The 18,848-nt window shown below is 42.3% G+C and overlaps 1 protein-coding gene across 1 annotated transcript in view; it reads left to right on the top strand.

Moving 5' to 3' along the window:
* Positions 1–18,848, top strand: part of ADGRA3 (adhesion G protein-coupled receptor A3) — a 132,285-nt gene that overhangs the window by 41,164 nt on the left and 72,273 nt on the right. The window contains exons 3-4 of the mRNA XM_047091213.1: positions 5,700–5,771; positions 12,292–12,363. Coding sequence (XP_046947169.1) covers positions 5,700–5,771; positions 12,292–12,363 — 144 coding nt within the window. The remainder of the gene's footprint in view (positions 1–5,699; positions 5,772–12,291; positions 12,364–18,848) is intronic.

The following is an 18,848-nucleotide window of genomic DNA, read 5'->3' as shown; positions in this document are numbered from 1 at the left end:
TCACCTCACTTGGTGGAACGGGAGGAGGAAGCTCTCTGGGGTCTCTTTTATAAGGGCATCAATCTCATTCATTAGGTCTGTGCCCTCATGACCTAATCACCTCTCAGAGGCCACACCTCCTAATTCCATCACTTTGGGAGTTAGGATTTCAATATGAATTTTTGGAGGACACAGACATTCAGACCATATCAATTCCATCTATACTCTATATTGTGTGTCTGTCCCTCTCACCGAATAGACAGACATGGACTCTGCCCTTGTGGAACTTCTGGTCTCTCAGTGAAGGTGGTTTAAGCAATCAGTAGAGAGACCTGAGGGCCACATCAGGGCAAGTAAAGGACACTGTTGTTCAGAGATATTTTTTTAGAAACAGGAATGCTGTTCAAGGTGTAAAGAATGAGTAGGAGTTATGCAAGAAAACCAGGATGGAGGTAAGGGTAGGTGTTGGGGGCTATTGGGATGTGTATCAGTGACAGAGCAACCACCTGCCAAGGTCTAGAGGTGAGAGAAATAGGACTCTTCATAGAAACATCTTGAAATATGACTAGTAATATGAAGAGAGAGAGGCCAGATGAGGGTGAAAGCAAGGTCTGGGACAGCATGGGAAGTCAGAGTTAGGGTAGGAAAGAAAGAGGGCCAGGGCCATGGAGGACCTTGGAAGTTAAAGAGTTTGGACTTCATTCTGAGGGAACTAGAGCTTTCAGATGTTTTCTCCAGCACAGAGACACATTCAGGTTTATGCTTAGGAAGATCACTTTAAATGGAGAGTGGATGAGAGAAACCAGGGCACCAGCCGGAACTGTGTGGGGGTCACAATGGAGAGGAGGAGAGAGAGGTGCATGGCTCTGTGCGTCATTGGAAGGCTGGACGATAGTACATCTGATAACTTTTTTTTCGTATTATAGAATTTATCAAACACAGAATTTGAAGGAACATTATGTCCAGCACCTTGATTTAACCATTATCATCTTCTTGGCATGTTTGCTTTATATGTCTCCCTCTTGCTCTAGGTGTAAATTAACTCAATTCCTTCAGAAAATCTCCACTGTATCAATGAGAAAGATGGGTTTAAATCCTGAATTCTGGCTTGGCCACTTATTAACACCAAGAACTTGGCCTGATTTCATAATCTTTTTTCCACATGAGTGTCTTCATCTGTAGCAACAGTCGTGTGTCCTAGGATTGGTTGTGACTTCTTAATGGGATGACAGGTGACAGACAACAACTTGCTGAAATTAGTGACTTGTGTAACTGAGGAGCCCAGAGAGTTAGAGCTGGACTTCAGGCTTAACTGGATCCAGGGGCTCAGCATTAATTCTCTTTTCCTATCTTTTGGCTTCATTAGACAGGCTCTTATTTCCTTTTTTTTTTTTTTTTTTTTTTAAATAGTCTCAATGCCCAAATGGGGCTTGAACTTATGACATTGAGATCAAGAGTTGGGTGCTCTGTTGACTGAGTCAGCCAGGCACCCCCTAGCCAGGCTCTTATAGAAGCAAGAGGGCTCTAAGGTTACCTCTTGACCTCTAATCAAACCACTGGAAATGGCCATTCCCTATCCCCGTCTGTCTCTTCCTCTCTACCACAGGCCCTAGGTTTAGTTGGACCAGGGTCATGTAATCATACCATTTACTGAGACCACAGTGTTTGAAGAATCTGGATGGAGGTTGATCAAGTGCCATACCTGGAAGGGTGGTATTGGGGGCTCTGGGGCACTGTCCGTCCTATATGGTGTGTGAAAGAAGTAGGTCTGTGAGAAGAGCAAGGGAGAAGGCGGCAAAAACAAAACAAAACAAACAAAACAAAAAAAACCCAAAAAACCAAAACTAAAAAAAAAACCCAAAAAACCAAAAACCAAAAAAATGTTTAGCACAGTGACTAAAACATTAAATGATTGATAGCAGTCATAGTTTGAGTTCTCATTGTTAAATTCCGGAACCTTTCATGCTAGCTCTCCTTTCTCACCTCCATCTACTCCAAAGTTTTTGAATTCCTTTTTCCTTAGGAATGAATTTTATTTTTTTCTTTTAACTTAAGTTTTTGAATTTTTGAATGACTAAGCCTTTCCTTTTCTGCTGTGTGCCCTCAAAATGGAGCAGATGGGTAGAGTGTCTCCTTAGGTTTCTGCACTGATGTTAACACTTGGCTGAGTGCTGGTGGGTTTCACATTACTGGGCCAGTATCTTTTTTTTTTTTTTTTTTTTTAGTCAATTAATTTATTTTCAGAGAGAGAGAGAAAGAGCACAAGCTGGGGAGGAGCAGTGAGGGAGAGGGAGAGACAGATCCCAAGCAGGCTCTGTGTCATCAGTACAGAGCCCGATGGGGGGGGGGCTCGAACCCACAAACCGTGAGATCATAACCTGAGCTGAGATCAAGTCAGACACTTAACTGACTCAGCCTCCCTGGTGCTCCCATTGGGCCAGTATCTTAACCTGAGTTTCCCCAGAAGCTGGTCCTGAGATGAAGTTTGAGTTCAGGTGGTTTATTTGAGAGGTGGTCCCAGAAAGCTCACAAATTAGGGAGGGAAGGGAGGAAGCCAACGCCTGGTACCTTTGTGAGCAGCTTTGTTGCAGGGAACTGAGCCTGGACCCGGACCGCCGGGAGCTGCACGGGCACACATCACCCTCATCCCTCTGGAGACAGAGGATTCTCCCACTCGCCTCTCTCATGGGGCAGGAGCTCTTCTCGGGCCAGTCACACCCTTCACTTCTGACTTCCCTGGAGTGGCCCTTAGGAGCTAGCCAGGAGAGAGCCCACAGGGCAGAGAGGCGTGTGGGGGAAGGTACAGGTCTGGACCCTGCTGTCACAATCTGCCTTAGTATCCGTCTGCCCTGGGAAGGAGTTTGGGGATAAGGGATGCTGGGGGCATGGCGTTTGTAGTTGGAACTTATTCTCTCCCTGATTTTCTGTGGAAATCGTTGCACCAAAGACCTCTTTTTCACTCCTAGTTTAGAGGACCTAAAAGCTGGCTGGAAGTTCCAGAAAAGGGTAGGATTCGTGAATTGACCTGAATATCTTTTGAAACTTTTATTATCATCCAATTACATTTTGTGAAGCTACCTGGCCTTTTCAGATACTTTGGGTTACTTTATTTACAAAAAAAATATCTTCGAGGCTATGGTGCAAAAAACCAAAAAGGTCAGCTGCCTGCTTTGTCAAAGCAGTTTTCTTGTGGAATATAACGTCTGAGCTCTGATTAATGAAATACTCTTACTTAGTAATGGTAATCCAAGCATAGATTTTTTCATGTGTAATAGTTATTTTTTAAAAAGGGATTGCAGGGATGCCTGGGTGGCTCAGTCAGTCAAGCATCCGGCTTCGGCTCAGGTCGTGATGTCACAGTTCAGGAGTTCGAGCCCTGCATTGTACTCTGTGCTGACAGCTCAGAGCTCAGAGCCTGCTTTGGATTCTGTGTCTCCCTCCCTCTCTGCCCCTCTCCTGCTTGCACTCTGTCTCTCTAAAATGAATAGATTTAAAAAAAAAAATAAAAAAAATAAATTAAAAAGGATTGCGGATTACTGGGGTGGTGGTGGTTCAGTTAGAAAATCCTGGCTCTGATTTGGGGAGGAGGGTAGAATTGAAACTGTTCCTCCAGAAGAGTACCTGATGTGTTACAATGGGAGTTAAGACCCAAGAAAGGCAGAACAGGATTTGCTGGAGAGCATGCTGCTCCCAGAATTCACAGACTGCATTTCCAGAGAAGTGTTACTGAGAGTTTCTGGTCAGTGTCTGTCACCCCATATTAAACAGCATGGAGAGTGTGGGAGGCCAGTGTCAGCGACGTATCAAGAATGGCGGACTTTGGGGCCAGTGGGTGGCTCAGTCGGTTAAGCATCTGACTTCAGCTCAGGTCATGATCTCATGGCTTGTGAGTTCGAGCCCTGCATTGGGCTCTGTGCTGACAGCTCGCAGCCTGGAGCCTGCTTTGGATTCTGTCTCCCCCTCTCTCTACCCCTCCCTGGCTTACACTCTGTCTCTCTCAAAAATAAACATTTAAAAAAAAAAAAAAAAAAGAATGGCGGGCTTAGAGTAAGTGAATGACTACTACCATGTTGTGCATAGGGCCAGTCTTATCAGGATGTTTTTGTGAAATTTCCAGAAAACCTGTTCAGAAACTAACCCCAGCTTTGTAACTGGTATATGGCAATAGTTGGAATGAGCTGTTGGAAAAAAAAAAAAAACCCAGCATGTTATGAAGCAGGCCAGATCCCAGTTTTCATTAGCTGATGGGACAGTGAAATTGAATGTGCCTTCCTTCACTGGATGGAAGAAAATCCGTGGCTCAGCGTTCACTACATACAGTAAGACTTCCTCGGGGGTCTTTTCTTAAACACAAGTAGGCAAGGGAAGTCACACGCTTTCTGAATTAGAGCAGTTTGAAAAGTCAAACGTAGGGTTCTCCTCTAATTTATAGACTGCCTGGGCTCAGGCTAAAATCCCATGATGGAGCAATAGTCATAAAGATCCCAGAGACCTGTCACCTCAGTGTCATGATAACAGGTGGCACCAGTGGTCCAAGATCTACTTCCAGGAAGGCCTTTTAAATCTCCAGTAAGTAAGGGACTGAAGGATCCTTTGAGGTGGCACCTGCCCTGCTAGGTTTTATGTTGGTGTTGCTCTGCATTTCTGTCCTGTTTCCCTAACTCTGTGTGCATCCCTGTGCCACGTATAATTATGTCACATGTGCAAAGGGCAGTGTTGCCATTGTTAGGGGAAGAAGGAAGAAAGGAAGGGTGGGAGAAGTTGCAGAGAGTTTCTGTCCTTTGTCTGACATCCGGTGCCCTGAGAGATGACTGGAAACCACTTGGGACTTCAGTGGGCAAGGTTATGAGTGAGTCTGGCTCGAGGGTCTGGCAAAGCCCAAGTGTGGGCCAGCCGACTGGCAGGAATGTAGTCAGGAAAAATGGGCTGCTCTTCTGCTTTTCTAAGTCCTCCTGTAGTTGACTGTCAGCTGTCTTTGAGGTCTGTGTGAACATCTGTAGGGGGCAACTTGAGTCCCCAGCTGGGCCCAGGCACCCACTGGAGAGCAGCAGCCTTATTAGCAGGTGGCTCAGATCCCCTCCGGTGGAGGGATGTGGCTGTGGCGTTCACCACTGGCCCCCAGTGGCGATGCGCTGGCATGGCGTGGCTGTGCACTTGACCCTGGGAGTAAATTGTGCATGCCATCAGCTGCCATTCATTGCCTTGGGGGCTGGTGGATCTTTGCTTTGAGATATATATTGTAAATTATCACATTTTTGTTTTACAGGAATCCTAACCATAGAAGCTCAGGGAGGGAAAACTCTGAAAAACCAAATGACATGAACGTTAGAGCGTGTATTTTTGAAAATGGTTTTTAAAAATTAAGTTTAATTATGTTCCCACATATAATCTCTGATTTCTTTCGATAACTGAAGTATAGCATACTAAGGAAGAAATTGTAGAAATAACGTATAGGATTGTAGCTTAGCCATAACTTTGAATGTGAATAGTAATAAGGACATACATATCTTTTTTTGACATATGCCTTTATTGTATTCACCAAAAAAGTGATTTTGGAAGCAGATTTCTTGAATTTGAATTCTGGCTCTACTCCTTACTGCTGGGGTTAACCTTTTTGGCATTAATTTCCTCCCATTGTTGTTTTCTGTATAGCAGGTAAGTGTAGTTTGCCTAACTATTTGTTGCAGTGCTGATATATGAATAACTTTTATTTCTAACAGGGACCTCCGAAACAATCTTATAAGTAGCATAGATCCAGGTGCCTTTTGGGGACTATCATCACTAAAAAGATTGTAAGTATTTGAATTGTTTGCCTATGAATTTAAATTCTTCTTTTTAAAGTAACTGTTAACCTACTTTAAGCTTTACCATGATTAAAAAAGGTGGGTTTTTAACAATTTTTAGTTAACTAGCCAGGACCGTGATGGGGGGGGGGGTGGGGGAGAATAGAGTAATAGAAGTCGTGTAAAAAGTGGTTAATTTGTACAGTAATTTGATTTGTTTCATGGGAGATGGTTGTGTCCTTCATATGCTAATAAAATGATTACTGGCTTTGCCAATGATCATAATATGTAATATGTGAAGGAAGGATTTTAAGTTATAACTGCATTCAAGCTCCATCATATATGCATATCAGTTGAGGCCCCTTTCTATTAATGATTCAAAGTCTTACTATTAGCATGTATATTTTATCTGTGTATTATTATTTCAAAACCTACAGAGCAGGTTTTTAGTACTTTTGAGGCTAAATAACTCCCCTCACCCCTTATTTTGCTGTTTTCACAGCTGCCCTGTGAGCTCATATTTGAGCATGTGAGCTTAATTATTATTAAGTACTGGCTGCTTACCATGGTCTGACTTCCTGGGAAGAGCTCACAGACTCTTGGGGGCAACTAGACAATGAAAATATACCCTAACACAGGCACATGTGAGCTGTCACAGATAAAGTTATAGCAATAATAATCCACCAATGACAGGAGCGGCCACCTGGGAGGGGAATGGCCTGTCACAGGAGCAGTTGACCTTCAGATTTGACCTGGCTCCTGAGGGATGAATAATACATACTGAGGAATAACAAAACGGGTGTTCTAAGCAGAATGGACAATGTGGGAGAATATGTCTCTTGGGGTTGAGTTCTTTGGCCAGAGCATGAAGTATATAGCAGGAAAAGACGAGTTATGGAAGTTGGGCTGGTCATGGAGGGATTAAGTTTGGCAGGCTTTTGATGACCTGCCACATTAAAGAACTCTGAATCTCTTCAGACAGGGCAGGCTAGGAGTGCCTGGGTGGCTCGGTCTGACTTTGGTTTTGGCTCATCACGGTTGAGATCGCGCCCAGTGTGGGGCTCTACACTGACAGCACAGAGCCTGCTTGGGATTCTCTCTCTCTCCCTCTCTTGTCTGTCGTCCCCCGCTGCACTCTCTCTATCTGTCAGAATAAAAATAAACATTAAAAAAAAGTGTGGGGCTAGGAGGACTTTTTGAATACAGAGTTGACATCATATTTCTGATGGCAGGAAGGAGAAACCGGTTAAGCACAGAGTGGTGGGGACAAAGGATATTGGGGATGAGACCTGCTTTCATTCCTCCCTCTGTCCCTCTCTCTCTTTTTTTTTTTTTGGTTTTATACTCTTTTATTTTATTTTTTTTAAGATTTAATTTTTTTTTTTAATTTTTTTTTTTCAACGTTTATTTATTTTTGGGACAGAGAGAGACAGAGCATGAACGGGGGAGGGGCAGAGAGAGAGGGAGACACAGAATCAGAAACAGGCTCCGGGCTCCGAGCCATCAGCCCAGAGCCTGACGCAGGGCTCGAACTCCCGGACCGCAAGATCGTGACCTGGCTGAAGTCGGACGCTCAACCGACTGCGCCACCCAGGCGCCCCTAAGATTTAATTTTTAAGTAATCTCTATACCAAATGTGGGTCTTGAACTCACAAACCTGAGATCAAGAGTTGCATCCTCTGCGGGCTGAGCCAGCCCCCTATCATACTCTTTTATTATTTAACATTTTTAAGGTATTGAGGGTGCCTGCTCATTTTTTTTTTAATGTCTTGTTTTCCATATTATTTGTATAGTAAAATCAGCTCTGTTTGTTCTTAGTTGAATCATGTCACGACTTAAATGTTGACAGTGACCTTCCCTCCCAATATTTTTGACGTTCGGTATCTATCATTCTTTCATTCAAAACTCGTTCCTTTTTACAGTCAGAGCCAGTTGTAAGAGTTGGCCATGCTACTTTTGCATATTAAAAAAAAATTACTTTTACAAATAAATTTTTTTTTCGTCTAAAACGTTTCCTCTGAAACCCTTCCTCTCAGTCTCCTCTCTTGGGTTTCTTAGTGTTCAGAATTCTGGAAGATGAAGCATAGTAGGAGTTAAAGGATTCTCTCTTTCTTCATTCTGTAAAATTGTTTAAAATCTCAGTCAGACTCTGTAGGAGAAAATTTTATTACCATGGTTTTCGTTGAGGGCCCTAGATGGTGGTTCATTGTTTTTATCAGCCATGCGTGCACTCAGGACGCCCAGGGATGTCTGGAGGAGGTCTTGCCCCTGATCAGTTTTCTTCCTCGTGCACTTTGCTCTCCATTATTTTCCAGTTAAGCCTTTTTAACAAGACAAGTCAGAAAAACTGGCCCTTCTGGAGTAGGTCAGTGGTGTTAATGGAGACTGGAGTTCTGGATAAGGAAGATAAGCATTGGAGGGGAGGGGCATTACGTGGGGCATCAGAGTTGCAGAGGATCAAGGTGTAGAGTTAGGTTTCCAGCCCAGGAAAAGTAGTAACTGAGCACAGCAGTGGATCAGGTGGTGAGACAGAGACCACCATCAGTTACGTTAAACAAAAATGGAGTCTGTTGTGGGTGCTCAACAGTGAGCCCAGCTCCGAGATACACAGGTAACTCAGGATCCCTAGAGGGGTTGGCAGACTAGTGGAATCATATACACCGACCAGGAGCCTGGATGTGGGCTTGGGATCTTCTTAGAGCTGGAGCAGTAGCTACAGTGTAGCTCCAAGAGCTTCTAGGACTCAGCCGTTCCGACCCAGACGAGGGTGTGGAACTTGGCCATTGAAGGGCTGCAGGCACCTCTAAACCGGTCACTGGGGAGAGGAGCAGCAGCTTAATACGCTTGTTTTATTACTGAGGCACTTTCTTTGTGCTTCTTACCAGGTGCACACGGACACCATGTTTGGATGGGTCAGTTTGAATCCAGGTGTAGGAACGGGAGTCCTCAAGTAGGAAGCAAGAGAGCTGGTATTAGACTCACCCTATCAGAAATTGGGGCGGAGGCTGAACCATCTTTGTTTTATTTTTCCCTCCTGGCGATTCTGATGCTAAAGTTGGGGAACTTCTAGAATAGCTTTCCCTCCAGCTTTTTTTTTTCCCTCTGCGGGTGGGGTGTGACCTCATACTGCCAGATAAGACAACTTCTTTCCCTCTGTGATTGACACCACTGGATCCCAGCCTTTTGGGAGGGAAGCTCTTTTTTAGGAAGATAAATGCTAATAATATCTCCATGTAGAGATGGGAATTGAAGGGAACTTGACTGTGAATAAAAAAGCAGTTTCATCAGGCTGTTTTAAGGATAATGCAGAATATCTTAGATTCTCTGTCTAGTTCTTTATCCTTTAGTAAATAATTTCTCAAGTACTTCCGTCCAAAATAAATAAATAAGTTTCTTGATTGGTAGCATTTAATTACTAATATTGTCCCCTGCATTGCCTGAGCATTTCTTTATTGCATTACACATTAAGTAGTCTCTTGTGTTCTTGCCCAGGAAGGTAATTGCCATTTATAATAATCTTCCCACTAGAAGATACATTCTTAATTTCAAACAGCTGACTTGTAATGGAACTTACAGTGTACGGTTTGCTGGCTGAGAGCATCCTGTATGCAAACTCAATGAGAAACAAACATATTCTGTGTTAGTAATGTTTGCTAGTTGCTTATGGATACAGGAGCTGCTTCTTACGAGGCCCTAAATCATTCATTTCAATTGTGCATCTCCCTCGACAGCCACACATAAAGTGTTTTTGTAAGTGTACCGTGCCTTTGCCTTTATTTTATAGATAATTTGAATCAGGAAGATTAAGTGGCTTTCTGAAGAATAAACTACCAAAAGTAGGTAAAACCCAGACCCATTCAGTTTGTCTTTTGCTTTATCAACACATTCAGGCTGATTCTCCATCTAAATGGAAACCCATTATCAATACCTAAATACCATTTTAAATAGGTATAGCTATAATGAAATTGTTTCCCAAAGAATCAGTGGTAATTACACCAGTTAAAGCTCAGAAGAGAGACAAGATAATGAATAGAGCCCAGAAATGCTTGCTTAAGCAACAATTCACGAAATGATGCCTAATTTTCTTAAACAGTAAAACCCAGAAATAAAAAGAAAATCGGCTGGAATAAAAAAAAGTCCCACAGGATTAAATACTTCACTTTAACATTGTGAGGAGCAGGGTCCTGGAGCCCAGCAGGCGCAGATAAAGTTTCAGTTTTGAACTGCTTAAGATTCTTTTATCAAAAGTTGCTGTAAGATAGAGAAGGCAAAGCTGTAAAGTCAGGGAACCTCAGGATTACCTAAGCTAGCTTTTGAACTATCTAAGGGAGACACTTGGCGAGTAAGTACCTGGTTCAGATGCTAGATCCTTACCATTTCTAATTTCTAGTCTGGCTAATAAAGTTTCTGCTGTTACCAAGCATACGGTTGAGAATCCAACAGTTTTAGTTTAGAAACGGCTGGTACAGATTCCTTCTCTAAAGAGTAGCTTAGAGTGTGGCTCAAAGCATAGGTACTTTTCCATTACAAAGAATAAGACAGACATTGAAGAAAATGTGTTAAAAATATTTCTGAAAGTTTGGTTTAGAACCTTGTTCAAACCCTTTTGTCAACATCCAAGGGGTGAATGGTTCCAAATCTAAGAACTGATAAAAATTAAGATTCATTGTTTTAGGGTTTTCTTGTATATAGTTTACTAAGTCTTGTGATGGAAAAAATGCTGAAAGCCATGCTATGTTATTTGAAGGTTACAGAAATTGTCAATTATTATCTCCCAATTAAAATGCGGTTTCCCAGGGGTGCCTGGGTGGCTCAGTTGCCTTTTCAGCATCTGACTTTGGCTCAAGTCATGATCTCACAGTTTGTGAGTTCGAGCCCCGCATCGGGCTCTGTGCTGACAGCTTGGAGCCTGGAGACTGCTTCAGATTCTGTGTCTCCTCTCTCTCTGCTCTTCCCCTGCTTGTGCGCTCGCGCTCTCTCTCTCTCTCTCTCTCTCTCTCTCTCTCTCAAAAATAAATAAATGCTTGGGGTGTCTGGGTGGCTCAGTCAGTTAAGCATCCCACTTTGGCTCAGGTCATGATCTCAAGGCTTGTGAGTTCGAGTCCCATACGGGGCTCTGTGCTGGTAGCACGGATCCTGGAGCCTGCTTCAGATTCTGTGTCTCCCTCTTTCTCTGCCCTGTCCCGCTCACACTCTGTCTCTGTATTTCTCAAGAATAAATAAACATTAAAAAAAATTAAAAATGAATGTTAAAAATAATTTTTTTAAATGTAATCTGATTAAAATGTAAAATTGTATTCACTGTGGTGTGAGGAAAGAACACAGTGCAGAAGAAAACAATATCTACTAAACATTTTATGTAGATAAAAAGGAAAACGTTTCATGGACTGAGGAGAAAAACATATTTAGAGAGTAGTATTCGACCGTAACTATTAGTTAATAGTGAAGGGAAAAAATAACTAGGCTGTTACCTAGCTATTGCTGAAGTAATTTGGCTTAGAGACTGAATGATAGATCTGTGAAGTAAGAGCTAATTTCGTTTTCTCCATACACTCAAAACTTCTGACTGTTTAAGGAATGACATTAGAAAGCAGTAAGTTTCAGGTATTCTTGAGGAAATAAAAGTTCAAATATATTGGTTTTTTGCCCCTTTATTGTCTGTTAGATGTTCGCTGAGACTGAGCTCTGTCCCTAACTTCTCCAGCGTCGTGAACTGTGTAGGCCATCTAAGGAATTCTATCACAGACAGTAAGGTAGATGGAGTCTCCTTTTTACCACTCCAGTTGTTTTTTTTTAATTTTTTTTTTTCAACGTTTATTTATTTTTGGGACAGAGAGAGACAGAGCATGAATGGGGGAGGGGCAGAGAGAGAGGGAGACACAGAATCGGAAACAGGCTCCAGGCTCCGAGCCATCAGCCCAGAGCCTGACGCGGGGCTCGAACTCACGGACCGCGAGATCGTGACCTGGCTGAAGTCGGACGCTCAACCGACTGCGCCACCCAGGCGCCCCTTACCACTCCAGTTTTATCTTGAGTCATTTTATAGGAGTAAATGGGGGTGCCTGGGTGGCTTGGTCGGTTAAGCGTCCGACGTCGGCTCAGGTCATGATCTCATGGTCCGTGAGTTCGAGCCCTGTGTCAGGCTCTGTGCTGACAGCTCAGAGCCTGGAGCCTGTTTCAGATTCTGTGTCTCCCTCTCTCTCTGCCCCTCCCCTGTTCATGCTCTGTCTCTCTCTGTCTCAAAAATAAATAAACGTTAAAAAAAAAAATTTATAGGAGTAAATGCTTGAAATACAGAGGGCACCTATAATTAGACAGCGTGTAGTCTGTAAGTGCCAGAAATAAGTGAAAGCAAGACTTCGTTTTTCTCAGTGCTACCCTTAACTCACTTGAGGTAGGTAAACTTCTCAGAGATGCTGAAAACATCTTGTATGTCACCTGGGTGCTGTTCCTGAATATTGAATGTATGAAATCTTCATTAACCAAGAGAACACATTGAAGATATTTTTTCTTTCCCCTTTCTCCTTAGGGATCTGACAAACAATCGAATAGGATGTCTGAATGCAGACATATTTCGAGGACTCACCAATCTGGTTAGGCTGTAAGTACGCTTTTCTATTAAAATGTAAGAAAGCATGTGAACTATTGCCCAGATATTTATAGATACCCGTGACATGTTTAATAGTAAAGTAGCAACTGTTGGGATTATAGAAGAAGAAGCAGATAGCTGGAAATTCAATCCTGGAGACATATTGTCCTCAGAACTTAATACTCTGTTACTGTGCGCATGCACGCATGTACACACAGAGCCACACAATGTGGTATGTGCCTCAGAGGACATGTTCGTGTGGAGAGAGATGGTTGGAAGCTTTGCCAGTCTGGATAAATTTCCTCGAGGAGGTAAAACGTGAGCCAATGGTCCAGAGATTGTAAAGATTTGGTTAGTTAGAAAGGAGAAGAAGCAGAACAAATGATGCATGAAAGTGGAAATAGGAGCAAAGCCATTGTCAAGGGGAAGGCCACTGGTGTGAAGAATAAAATAGCCATTTGAATTGTGATGCCTCTGACTTTGTGATTTGGGGTGAGTTAACTTTTGTGAGCTTTTCGATTATTTTTCATCTGTTAATATAGGTTAATATACCTCAAGGTTATTACAAAGATGAATTAAAATTTGAATTGTCTGTATCTATCTCAAAATTTACATACGATATAAATGCAGAAGAACTTTGTATAAGCCATCAAATGCATTTTTTTTTAATTTTAATTTTTTTTTTTAAAATGAAGAAGAGGTTCTGTTTGGGAATAACTAGAAGTAAGGCCGATAATAATAGAACTTTAATTTTTTCTTAATGCTTTTTTTATTTTATTTTTTGAGAGTCAGAGATAGAGTGCAAGCAGGGGAGGGGCAGAGAGAGAAGGAGACACCAAATCTGAAGCAGGCTTCAGGCTCTGAGCTGTCTGCACAGAGCCCAGTGCAGGGCTTGAACCCATGAATGCAAGATCATGATCTGAGCATGATCTGAGCCCAAGTCACGTGCTTAACCAACTGAGCCACCCAGGCGACCTTATAATAGAACTTTATATGGGAGCGTATGAGAAGCAGATAGAGGCTTAGATCCGATTTAACAATAGGAATCCACTGAAGGACATTTATCTGGGAAGATGGCATAAAATCCTATTTTAGAGAGTAGTAATCTGGGAATAGGGTGCAGGAGGAAATTCGGGATTTACAGTAGAAGGTCTAGTTACGAGGGTTGTCTGTGTCTGGTTCTGTCTCTTTGTAGCTTTTCGGAATGTTTCTTCAACTTCATTCATGTTAACTTTGAAAAAGCTGTTAGGGGGCTTAACCAGGGAGATGAGTTCACCCTAGCAGGAAGGGAGGGGACTTAGGATCACCTGTTAGAATACCACAGAGGATTCCTGTTTCTTAGCAAACTCATAATACTTTTCAGTGAGCCCTTTAATTTAGGGGGAGAGGTATACGGCCAATATTCCTGTGTTGAAATAGAAGACTGATTTGGTGTGCAGCTTTACTCATAACTGGAAATCAATGAAACCAATTGCATTTTTTCTTTTTTTGAGGCTGTATCACAGCACTTTTATTTCAGTGCTTTTATTATCTCTTCTTGAGGGTTTTGTATTTTTGGTTTTTGAGGACTGCACAGGAATTGGCAAAATGAGGCATTTATGGAGAAAAATCCGTTATATTTTTGGATAGCTATGACTCAAGTAACAAAAAAGAGTCTGGAGTCTACTGTTTTCATTGACTTTGGTTCCAGATGGATTTATAGCTTCGGCAAAAGAACTAGAAGGGGCAGTCTTTATGTTAGGGCGTTTCCTTACTATTTCCTTACTGTTTGTTTGTTTGTTTGTTTGTTTCTTTCTTTCTTTCTTTCTTTCTCTCTTTCTCTCTTTTTCTCTCTCTGTCTCTCTCTTCTTTCTTTCTTTCTTTCTTTCTCTCTTTACTTTTGTTTCTTTCTTTCCTTTTTTTCCTTTTCTCTCCTTCTTCTCCTTTTCTCTCCTTCTTCATTTCTTTTCTTCCTCTCCTCTCCTCTCCTCTCTCCTCTCCTCTCCTCTCCTCTCCTCTCCTCTCCTCTCCTCTCCTCTCCTCTCCTCTCCCCTCCTCTCCCCTCCCCTCCCCTCCTCTCCCCTCCCCTCCTCTCCTCTCCTCTCCCCTCCCCTCCTCTCCTCTCCCCTCCTCTCCTCTCCCTCAAAAGCTGAAGTTTTAAAGCTCAGGTACATCTCTTACATTTTTAATTAATTCTTTGATACCTGTTGTGAGAATTTACAGGACATTTATTCAGGTGAATTATTCAAACAGAAGAATAGCGCTACCAGGTCTCCTACTTTGAGATTTGATTGAGATAATTTTGTAGCCCATGTAGTAATAGGTCTTTGTGGCTTTTTTAAATGCAACAGTTGATGGCACATACAGAAGTAAACCTGACTTAACATCCTTTAAATACTGTTCTAAGAAAAATTGGCAATTGAGGTAGCTTCTTAATGTTCAGAAATGCATTGTAATGGAGATGCCTATAATAATTTGGGTTGACATAGGTCTAGAGCTGTGGATCAAGAAACTTTGGACAAGTATTCTATATGGGCAACAGCAATTTCCCAGTTTCTAGGCTGAGCCACCCTGTGTGCTGGTTGTGAAGGCTAAAAACAATTCGTGTTTCCCCCTGGGAAGAAAAACATACTTAAAAAATTTTTTTTTCTAATGTTTATTTTTGAGAGAGAGAGAATGCGCTAACAAGGGAGGGACAGAGAGAGGGAGATACAAAATCCGAAGCAGGCTCCAGACTCTAGGCTCTGAGCTGTCAGCACAGAACCTGACACAGAGCCTGATGCTGGACTTGAACCCATGAGCTATGAGATCATGACCTGAGCCAAAGTCGGACACTTAAACGACTGAGCCACCCAGGAACCTGAAAAACATATTTAAAAAAAAAAATGTTTATTTATTTTGAGAGAGAGAGAGCAGGCCAGCCTGGGGAGAGGCAGAGAGAGAGAGGAGAGAAAGACAACCCCATGCAGGCTCTGCGTTGTCAAGAGATCCTGACCTGAGAGTTGGACGCTTAACTGGCTGAGCCACCCAGGCACCCCAAAATAGTATTTTCTTAGTGTAACAAGTGGAAAACAAATTTGATTAGCAATGGGGCACATAGTGCATTTCTTACATAAGATCTGTCTCCCCCCCCCCCCCCCCCAAAAGACCAGGTGTACAGAAGAAGGGAATCCACAGTGGATCACTCTTGTAGATATTTCCTCTGCTGCTGCTTCAGGGGACTCTCTGGGTTGCCCTGGAACTTGGCATCTGGGACTGGCTGGGCTTCTTAGCCAAGGAGGCTGGAATGGAGGCCTCTTGCCAGGGAGGCCGGATGAGACCTTGGCACACAGACTGTAGCCTTCTTGCCCTGGCTTCTCATTGTTTTGAAACAAGCTGTGGCTTTAGAGGCTTAGGTTAAGAATTCAAAAATAACTTTAAATAGTCTGAGGCTTCAGTGGACATGGATGTGGAGGGTACAATTGATTAATTCTATCTGTGGATCTCAGCCTTTGTTGATGGAGAATTTCTGGGGAGAACCGTCTCAGAGAAGTGAGGGCTTAACTTCCCAGAGGTTCCCACCCTATCCCGCTCAACAGTGGAAATAACCGGCAAACCGAAGATGAGGAGCTGAAAATGGATACTATATTTAAATTTTTTTTTAATGTTTATTTATTTTTGAAGGCCAGAGACACAGCATGAGCTGGGGAAGGGGCAGAGAGAGAGGGAGACACAGAATCTGAAGCAGGCTCCGGGCTCTGAGCTGTCAGCACAAAGCCCAACCTGGGGCTTGAACTCACGAGCTGTGAGATCATGACCTGAGCTGAAGTCTGACAGTCAACCAACTGAGCCACCCAGATGCACTGTGGACACCATATTTAAAAGCCAAACCAGAGATTTTTTTTTTTTCCCTCTGAATTGCATTGTATATTTTCATTATAAGTCTCTCTCCTTCATTTAGGAGGTTAATTTCCAGAGAAATTGTTAGGAGATCAGCAAATCAAAAGCTTTCTCCTTTTTTTCTTTCTTATGAATTTTGATCAATTTAAATCTGGTATTTTTTTTCCTAAGAATTACACATTTAATATTTTTCTATCAGAAATAATTGGTAAGTGGTGTTTATGAAAACTTCCTTTATACAACTGAACAGTTAGTGATGTCATTAAGTAATAAAACCATTTAGAGACCTGAAGGAAAAGTTAAGCCTCCTTCCATCACCTCAGACATACCATTGTGAGGTCGCCTGTACTCACTACGTGGCTGTCTTATTTTCATATTTTCTGTTGCTCCCACAAATGTACGGGCATGCATATAGGGCTTTAAATGTGTGCTGTACTCAGCAGTTTACTTAAAAAAAGTACCCATATATCATTAATCTGTTTTCAAGGGGGTACATGTTGTCGTAGTCCTTGTTTGTTAATAGTTACAGAATATCCCTAGTGTAGAACTGATTATAATTTAGTCAATTGTTCTTCTGTTGAAGGAGATTCTATTTGATTGCATTTTCCCTTCCTTTAATCCATTGGCCCTGGTAAATATCCCTGTATATACACAGGTGATGTATATATTTAACTTATAGGAATTCAGATGTATCTGTTTAGCAAAAAAGTAAGTAAATAAAAATTAAGACATTAAGAAACAACAATGCAAGGGTGGGAGTGGGGGATGGATGGATAAGTCACCTGCTGTTCCATTCAGGGAGCTGATAGACTGGGGAGCAATGACTTTGCTGTGCCGTTGTCATTCTCAGTTCCCTTTTGCTTTTTCTGTGTAAGCCTCTCAGAGCTGGAGTGTGATTGTAGTGTTTTAAAACACGTGTAAGTTTTTATGGTCCCCAAACCAAAGCCAGTCACTCTGTTTGGTGTTCAGCCAGTCTGTTTGAACGCTGGAGGAAAAATTGGTTTGTGTTGGGATTTCCTGGAAGGATGGCATGTCTCACCCCAGTGTGATTCCTTCCTCTGTGATTTCCAAGAGGAAATCGCTAATAATAACTAATAATTAGAATAAAATTACCTAATAATTAGAATCTAATGATCCCTGTAAGGTGCTTTTATTTTGTTTATACTTAAATCCTGTATTTATAGGATAGAGCTTTATTTCCAACTTACTATTAAGGAATTTTTCAAGCTTGTAAAAAAAAATTAGAGACAATTATATAAGGAATTTCCATGTAGCCTTCCTCCTTTTTTAACACTTAGCAACTTCATAACCAGTCTTGTTTTAGTTATGCCTCCCATCTCTTTTGCCTTCCTGCCTACATTGGTTTAAACAGATCCAAGTAATCATGTAATTCCACGTAGGATAGCTTCATACAGGTACTGTTGTTCATTTTAATTGCATGTAGGTTACTTTTTTTTTTTAATTTTTTTTTTTTAATGTGTATTTATTTTTGACAGAGACAGAGACAGAATGCGAGGAGGTTAGGGGCAGAGAGAGAGGGAGACACAGAAGCAGAAGCAGGCTCCAGGCTCTGAGCTGTCAGCACAGAGCCCGACGCGGGGCCCGAACTCACAAGCTGTGAGATCATGACCTGAGTCAAAGTCGGACGCTCAACCGACTGAGCCACCCAGGCACCCCGTTACTTTTTTTTTTTTTTAAGTTAATTTCAAGAGGAGAGAGAGAAAGAGCGCGCGCGCGCTGGAGTGAGCACAGACATGCGGGTTGGGGAGGGGCAGAGGGAGCGGGGAGAGAATCCTAAGCAGGCTCCACACCCAGTGCAGACCCCTGTGTGGGGCTCGATCCCAGGACTGTGACATCATGACTTGAGCCAAAATCAAGAATGGGATGCTAAACCCACTGAGCCACTCAGGTGCCCCTAGGTTACTTTTTAAAAATATAATAATGATTTACACTTCCATCTGTAATACCCTTTTCAAAATCCACATTCAGTATCCCTTCTGATAGGCCAGAAAAGAGAAGGGCATCTCTTTCATCATTCTTTTAATGGCAAATCTCCTTTTTTGTTTGTTTGCTTACATTCCTAGGCAGCTCTCCTATGAGAATCTGAACCCTTTTATCCAGGCCTTTTCTATCAAAAATTCGTATATTATATTTAAAAGCCAATCCAGGGAGGTCTTTTTTTTTTTTTTTTTTTGTTCTGAATTTCATTGTATATTAATTTGTGAAGGATTGGCATTTGTGTCATATTAAGTCTTCCCATCCAGGAATACACGACTGCAGATGTCACAGGAATGGCTGACCTTTCCCGGATCAGTTCTGTCCCCTCTCCCCACCAGGGAATCCATCTACCTGATTGTCCACACAGGAGGGATTCAGTCCAGACCCCAGTGAGAGGCAGGCTTTTTCCCAAGTCTCAGGGCATCTCCTTTGAGAATTCTAGGTCTAAATTGTATCTATTCTTGATAGTACTATAGACTGAGAACAGATCTTCAGATCTTGTGGGGGTTGACCTTCCTGCCATTTTTCCGGTGCCCTCAGTCCTGATTTAGTATTCAGAGCCTCCTGAAGTGGAGTCCACATCCCGAATAGTCAGCCACCACCACGGAGCACCTACTGTGTACCACAGCTTGTTACTAGCT

Source organism: Lynx rufus, unplaced genomic scaffold (genome assembly GCF_022079265.1).
Source record: "Lynx rufus isolate CCGP_SWC_20201006 ecotype Redwood Valley unplaced genomic scaffold, mLynRuf1.p SCAF_3, whole genome shotgun sequence".
Taxonomy (NCBI): Eukaryota; Metazoa; Chordata; class Mammalia; order Carnivora; family Felidae; genus Lynx; species Lynx rufus.
The sequence above is the reverse complement of the archived record's forward strand: the minus strand, read 5'-3'. Positions and strand labels throughout refer to the sequence as shown.